Source organism: Quercus suber, unplaced genomic scaffold (assembly GCF_002906115.3).
Source record: "Quercus suber isolate HL8 unplaced genomic scaffold, Cork oak 2.0 scaffold_1289, whole genome shotgun sequence".
In the NCBI taxonomy this organism is placed as follows: Eukaryota; Viridiplantae; Streptophyta; class Magnoliopsida; order Fagales; family Fagaceae; genus Quercus; species Quercus suber.
The window spans coordinates 25,186-33,646 of NW_027070678.1; the positions used below are offsets into that span (position 1 = coordinate 25,186).

Here is an 8,461-nt window from a genome sequence, read left to right on the forward strand (position 1 = left end):
CCGAATCTTGTGAAATAAGCTTACTAACCCGAGTCTCATCATGCAGAAACAGTCTTGGAGAGCTAACTTTGAAAGTGGAGGGAGATGGGAGCCATTTATCCCCCCACACCCGAATAGATTCACCATTACCCACTGCCCACTGAATACCCTTTTATACCAGGTGTTGTGCAGCCATTAAACTTCTCCAAGTATATGATGTATTTTTACCGAAGGATGCATGAATGAAGTCAGTGTTTGGGAAATATTTCACCTTGTATACCCGATATACCAAACACTCATGTTGTGTTTGAAGTCGCCAACCCTATTTAGCAAGTAAAGGTAGATTGAACTCCTTCAATTGACGAAAACCCATATCACCCTCTTCCTTAAGCGCACATAATTTTTCCCAACTAAGCCATGCCATTCTCCTCTCATCCCTTTTTTGGCCCCACAAAAAATTCTGAATCATGCTAGTCATGTCATCACAAAGAGACTCTGGTATTTTGAAACAACCCATTGTGTAAGTAGGTATGGCTTGAGCTACCACCTTTATGAGCACCTCTTTACCTACCTTAGAGAGCAATTTCTCTTTCCAACCCGCTAATTTTTTACTAAGCTTTTCCTTAATGGCATTAAAGGAATTCCTCTTGTTTCTGCCTACCAATGAAGGAAGGCCCAAATACTTCTCATGCTGTTTAATCACTTGTGCCCCAAACCTGCATTTTATCTCCTATTGAATGCCATCCAGTGTATTTCTACTAAAAAATAGCGAGGTTTTTGCTTGATTCAATTGCTGCCCTGAAGCTTCTTTATACAATGTGAGAATTCTCTACAAGGAATTACACTTTTCAATTGATGCCTTGCAAAAAATGAGACTATTATTAGCAAAAAATAAATGAGAAAGTTTAGGGCCCCCACAACAAATTACTAAACTTTCCATGACACCATCATCCATAGCCTTCTTTATCAGAGAAGAAATACCTTCAGCACATAAAAGAAAAAGATATGGTGATAAAGGATCCCCCTGTCGTATACCTCTAGTTGGGATGATATGCCCTTTAGGCTTCCCATTTATCCTTACTGAATATGTAACTGATGTAACACACTGCATAATAAGCTTCCTCCATTTCTCATTAAAGCCCAATTTGCACATTATTTTCTCAAACCATACCCACTCCACTCTATCATAGGCCTTACTCATGTCTAATTTCAAAGCCATGGTGCCCATCTTTCCCCCTTTCTTCTAATTAATATGGTGCATAGCTTCAAAAGCCACCAGCACATTATTAGTAATTAACCTTCCATGCATAAAAGCACTTTGGGTATCATTAATAATAGCTGGGAGAAATTTCTTCAATCTATTTGCAATTGCTTTTGAAGCAATTTTGAACACCACATTGCACAAGCTAATAGGCCTATAATCCATCACCTTCTATGGTTCCTTAATTTTTGGAATAAGGACTATGTGAGTCTCATTAAAATTAGGTGGAACTAAACCAAGATTTAAAAAATCAAGGATAGTTTTAGTGACTACCTCCCCTATGTGTGGCCAAAAATGCTAAAAAAATAAATGAGGCATACCATTTGGTCTTCGTGCCTTAAGAGGGTACATCTGCTTCAAAGCCAATCTAACTTCATCTGCTGTAAAATCCATTGTGAGCTTTTGGTTCATACTAGTAGTGACCCTTGGTTGCATTGTTTCAAGTATCTCAGCACAGTTTGTCAGGTTTCTAGTGGTGAAGAGCTCTCTATAATCCTCCACAACCATTTCACCCATCACCTCTTCATCTTCCTGCCACACACCATGTTCATCCATCAGCCCCTCTATCTGATATTTTTTCTGTCTTGATGATGCCTTGGCATGGAAAAAACCCGTGTTCCTGTCACCATGTTGATACCAATTAATTCTAGATTGTTGGTGCCACATTGCATATTCTTTCTCATGCCAACAGTTTAGTTCCACTCTTGTGCATGTCCTGAATAATGCTTGGAGAGCTCGGTTGCATTTCAAGCCCCTCCAAATGTTTATGTAATTCAGCAATCTTTCTACCTACATGACTGAATTCTGCCTTGTTCCAAACTTCCAGGCGAGACCTGCAAGCATTCAAACAAGAAATCAACGGGAAATTTGTTAGAGAACACAATCCTTTAGTCTAAGCATCCATGACCACCTTCTCACATTGCGAATCCTTGAGCCACATTGACTCAAATCTAAACAACTTCTTTGGTCTCTTTACACTTTTTTCCTCACAAACTGCAAAGATAGAGGAGAGTGATCTGATGCTGAGGAAGTTAGGTGATGTAGACATGCCATAAGAAATAGATTCACCCAATCAGTAGTTGCAAGGGCTCTATCCAATCTTTCTCTGATTTGAAGACCATCACTCTGTTCATACAACCATGTAAATTTTGAGCCAACAAAACCAATGTCCCTAAGACCACACTAGTTAACAGTGTCAACAAAGTTTGCCATCTGCTACCTCGATCTACTACTACCACCTTCCTTCTCAGACATCCCCATAATCTCATTAAAATCCCTAATAACCAACCATTGTAGAGAAGAAGTAGTACGCAAATGCTTTAGCTTTGCCCATGATTCCGATCTCCTCGCAGTTTCTGGATTCCCATGAAATCCAGTTAGATGCCACTAACCAACCCTAGATCCACCATCCACCCATGCATCAATATAAGACTTAGAGAATGTTTGGACATGCAGTACAACATTTTCCTTCCACAACATTGCTAATCCACCACTAGAGCCATCACTCGAAACAAATAAACCATGCTTAAAACCATATTTATCATAAACCGTAATCATCCACTCATCATTTGATTTTGTCTCCATTAAGAAGACAATGTTGGGATCTTCTCTTTTAACCACCTCTTTTACGGCATTAACTGACCGAAGGTTCCCATGCTCTCGGCAATTCCAGCTTAAGAGACTCATTGGGCCGGGCGGGGTTGCTTAGCAACCTCCGCCAATCTAAATTCCAATGCCAAAAGTAAACCCAACTATTTAGACCCCACATCAATTTTAATTCTTTTCTCCTTCTCCCTTGAATCCATGTCCAACCTTGCATTACTTGTGCTTTTTTTTAGTCCCTCTTTTCCTGCCAAAGGCTCCTCGAAAAAGCCAATTTGTGGTCTACCAATTCTAACTCAAGTTCCTTTCCTCTGAGTGTCTGCAATCTCTACTTCACGGGTTGGACTTTTTGAGCTTTGCTGGGCTTTATCTTTACTCACCAATACCGAGCCTTTTTGGGACTTCCTAACTATGGGCTTTTCAATCCAACCCGGGTTGAACAAAATATTTAAGTCCACATGTACTACATTCTGCTTGGATAGGATAAGCTACTCCTTATTCAAGTTTTGAGACCTTGAAGCTACCTCCAGCATATCAGAACCCTTTAAATCCACTACTTTCCTATCCTGGTTCAAAAACGTCTTCGTATCATTATTGCTTGAAGTTTGAAAAACAATATCTCCGTGGATTGCCTCATCAATATCCTGAAGAGTCGCCTGAAAATCTGCTTATGATTGAGCATGACCCGCAATTTTCCTATTCACTATATTAGCAACTCTCCCCGCTTGTTCACCAGAAGCCATCATCGTTTCAGCTTCATGTGGCCTAGACTTCCCTGGTCTTAACTTTTGTTTGTCATAACCCTGAACTTCCACCACCGTTTTCCTCGACTAATTGAACTGGTTCACTCTAAGCCATGGCCCGAATTGCTACTTACTGCTTGACAACATACCTTTACTTCTAAGCTAGAGAGTGCAGTCCTTGTCGTTGTGGGTTAAGTGTCCACACCAGTAACAGATATTGGGTAGTCTCTCATACTTAAAAGACACCCAGGCCTCATTCTCATCATCAAACGCCACTTTTCTTCCTCGGCAAAGCGGTTTAGATATATCAATGGCCACTCTTACACATAGGAAATTCCCTCCTCTCAATTCTGTCTTGTCCCTCGACTCCGCAACCGGACCAAGAAACTCTCACAAACTAAGTGCAACCTCCGTTGATAAGTGGGAATAAGGCAAATTATGAATTTGAATCCAAAACCAAACTCTGTCAAACTTAAGTTCTTCGATAGGAGTTGAAGTTTTGTAGCGCTGGAACACTACAATGTGTCTATCAAATGACCACGGTTCCCTCATCAGGACTTTCTCAATATCCTTATCCGATTGAAACGCGAAGAGAAGACAATTATTTCTGGTGTCACTAACTTTGAAATTATCCCTCGTACACCATAAAGGTCTGAACATCTTTACCACTGCTTCGATATTCAGTGAGCGATAAGTGAAGAACTTTGCTGCTAAGACAAACCTCTGATCTTTCTTCTTCTTTTTCAAGTCAAGTTTATCATCTTCTTTCTTCGACAGAGAAAGTTTTCTCCAACTATTAACTAAATCCTCCATGCTGAATAGTGTAGAGAAAAGATCTTACTTCCACGTAAAATGAAAACCAACCCTACTAGTAATCTAGTTAGTATAGGGACATACACGTCCTCCTTTGAGAAGGAGGGAAACACGATGCTACAATAAGGTTAGAGAGCGCCGCCACCCTAACTAGAGAAAACTCTTGAAACACATTGTTGAAAATAATTTTGAATCAATATCTTCTTATTCCTTTTATTTAAGTTGTGTACAATGTTCATTAACATTTATACTTCACCAAGTAAGAAATGATAATTAATGTCAAATACATGAAATACCAAATTTTCCCTATAACATAAGAGAGATGCTATGTTCATAACATTTTCATAACACTTTCACAATAAATTTTAAGTGGTAGGTTGTTATTGATTGTTATGGGTTGAGAAAAAAAGTAATTTAAGTTGTGGATTTAAATTAGAACCAATAATAACTTACCGTCTATGATTTGTTGCAAAAATATTGTGGACGTGACACTCCTAATAACACATTCATTCTCCTTTTGATTTTTAGAGTACCATTTTCCTTCTATCTAGTGAAAAAAGAAAAATAGTCATTTTTCCCTTTTGTGATAAAAACAAAGACCCCACAAGCAAAGCACACTAAAAAAAAAATTATTTTTTAAAGAAGTAGTGCAGATTATAAAATTGTGTGCGCACACACATAAAGTAAGAGAGAGAGAGAGAGTTTAAAAAGATGTATTTCAAAATAAGGATTTAGAAAATAATTAAAAAATTAAGGGTATGTTTGGTAACTTTTTTTTTTTTAACTAATTTTCTATTTTTGATACTAAAAATTTGTTTGACAACTCAAAATAAACTGAAAATAAAAATTGTTTTCAAAACTCAATTTGTGAAGGAAATTGAAAACTTGGAAAATGTTGTTTTTAGTTTCTAGTTTTCAAACCAATGAGAACACACATCTAATTTAATGAATACATCCTAGTAACAACATATTTCATTATTTTCTATTTTTTTCTTCAATTTTTTTTTTTTTTTAAATTTCAACTAACCAAACATGTTTTTGATTTCAAAAAAACAAGAATTTTTTTTTTCTTTTTATTCCCAAAAAAAGTTCTTAAAAATAAAAAGTAAAATCTGTTATCAAACATAACCTAAGTTTTTCCAACCTAAAAAACAATTGTAATGTTCGTTTCTTTCTAAAAAAAAAAAAAAAAAAAAAGTAAGGGAAAACAGGGAGGCCGGAATATTCCCTCCAAGTGAATTGTTACCCAAATCAAGATTCACCAGATTCTGAAGATCTTTCCAGTTAAGGGAATCAATCGTACCTGATAGATTATTATGGGAAAGGTTTATCTCGGTCAATTTCTTGGCCACGCTGAATGATGGAATTGGTCCGGTGAATCTGTTTAATGACATGTCCAAATAAACCAACTGTGTAAGGTTTGCCATAGAGTTCGGGATTGATCCACTGAAATTGCATCCAAAAGAAGGACAACATTGCAAGGTTACCAATAGAATCTGGCAGTGCCCCTGAAAATTTTGTACCACTAAGCAGCAGTGACCGAAGAGAACCATTTGGAAGAAATTCTGGCAAAGAACCTTGAAGTAGTTCATTATTTGACAAGTCAAGTGTCTGCAGTGTTAGAACCTGGAAGATTTTTTCAGTAAATGTTCCAGTCAATTCACAAGAACTGAGATGCAAGGTTGTCAAATTTCTGAATTCAGCAAAAAATTCTGGAACTGGAGCAGCAGAAAAGTTGTTATTATCAAGACGAATAATTGACAGAGACTGAAGCTTCTGTAAGGAGGAATTAAGAGGCCCTGAAAGATAACAATTTGACATGCTCAACACACTTAGATTTGACAATGAAGATGATAAGGCCTGGCACCACTCCTCCCCTGACGCTGATATATTTACACCATCAAGATAAAGTTCCTTAATCTCCGAAAGATTCTGAACTAGCTTAGCTAAATTTGGGTCCTCAAGTTTCAGCGTATTATCACTCAAGAAAGAAAGGGTAGACAAATCCAGAGTAACCAACCTTGTGAGACGTGAAATCGCATTTGGAACCTGCCCTGCAAAGCCAGCATTTGACAAATTCAAATTACGCAAACTCGTCAGACTGCCAAACTGAGATGGAATCGTAGAACTCAACTTGTTATAAGCCAAATTCAGGTACTCAAGATACTGGAGACTGAAAAGGCTTGAATTGTGAAGTCCACTCGTGATGGATTCGTTGAACAGGTCGAGACCAACAACACGTCCCTCCTTGCTGCAGTTTACACCTTTCCACAAACAGCAATTAGGAAGCTGAGTTTCATTCCATTGCACCAGTTTTGTAGACAAGGTACTATTGAATTTGAGGTTGTTCTTCAGTCCGATCAACAAGTCTCGCTGATCGCTAAGACATGTTTGAGATTGAGACACCACAAAGATACCAAAGTTGAGGAAAAGTGAGCAAATGGGTATGAAGAAAAGCCATGAAAGAAGTGAAATTCTCATTGGGGTCTGTAAGAAGAAAGACTCATACAGTAAAGAATTGAAGAGATGATGAAATGACTTGTTGTGGATTCAAGAGAGAAAAGGCCCATGGAACATGACCTTATTTTTGGCCTGTGGCTAGAGTGGTGGCCGACCAAAACCCACTCGGGTTTGGCACGGGGCCGCTACTGAAAGTTTGTGTGGACTTTTGGGGTAGAAAAACAGAAGCAGAGAACCAAAAGCCGAAAGGCAAGACAAGAAAGAGAGCGATTAAGAGAGAGAGATAGAGATGAGATTGGTTTTGTTAGGTGAGATTAATCATAGTTGAGCCGTCGTCATAGAAAAAACGTGTATTTGTTTGTGTAACGTTTGGTCCGCTTTTGTTTTTTCTGAATCCTGATGATATGGCGACTTTCCGAGCTTTCGTCATTTAAAAAAGTACCGCAATCTTAGAAAAATCGAACCAATGATATAAAATGAACTGGTTTTGAAAATGGAGTAACGATTAATAATGAATATTGAATGGTAATGCCATGGTCATCGGTCACGCTCACATAATAAATTATTGGGCAAAGATTCTAAAAAAAAAAAAAAAATTATTGGGCAAATTATAATTTACTATTTGACAAAAATTTAAACTACCTATCTATAATTTGAAATTTAAATTGCCTTAATAAATTTTTGTAATCCACTTCTATTAAAAAAGAGTCAAATATGTAATTTTCCCTCACTTTTATGTATTTTTCCTCCAAACACACAAAAAAAACATAAAAATACAATATAAAAAACAATTCAGTGGAACATTTGCATTATTGGATTTTAAACTATAAATAGACAACTTAAATTTAGTCAAATCACAGATGGGTAAAATGTCAAATTTCAAATCACAGGTAGACAACTTAAATTTTGGTCAAATCACATGTGAGTAGATTATAATTTGTCCATTAATTATAAAATTTATTATGTTTTAACTGTTAACATCTAATATATATATATATATATTTTAATATCATTGTTGATAACCAAGACAAATGATTAAATAATTCAAGAGTATAATGATGTAAAACTTCCCAGCTCAAACCAATAAGTGCAAACCATTAAATACAAAAATATGACATAAGATGGGCTAAACTTAATGTGTAAAATCTCTTATTATTAGTTCCAATTTATAATAATTAAAAAAAAAATTATCGAGTAAAGGCTATTGAATTTATCCAAAAAAAAAAAAAAACGCAGTTAATGTGAATTCTAGTTAACTCAATAAATAAATAATAATGTTTTATCTAGTTAAGATTATAACTTGTGATGACCATTGAAAATTATTAGGTAAATTAGAAGTCCATATTATTCTACATATCTCACACCAATAAATACAAGTCATTTAATATAAAAATACTGAGACATAAGTTAGTAGTAATATGAAAAAGGTTAAGTAGTATATCAACTTGCTATTATTAGAAAAAAAAAAAAAATACTTGCTATTATTAGTATGGAGTATGATGTCAACTATAATCAGGTAGAACTTAATTTATATATATGTATATATATATATATATACATACATACATATATTATATTCAATAAGGATATAGCACTCTATTAT

The 8,461-nt window shown here is 36.0% G+C and overlaps 1 protein-coding gene across 1 annotated transcript; it reads right to left on the reverse strand.

Moving 5' to 3' along the window:
• Nucleotides 1–5,712: 5,712 nt before the first annotated feature.
• LOC112031435 (receptor-like protein 50) lies at nucleotides 5,713–6,879 on the reverse strand. The gene has a single exon (XM_024064126.2). It carries the CDS (start codon nucleotides 6,877–6,879, stop codon nucleotides 5,713–5,715), a length of 1,167 nt encoding a protein of 388 aa, XP_023919894.2.
• Between the last annotated feature and the right edge of the window lie 1,582 nt (nucleotides 6,880–8,461).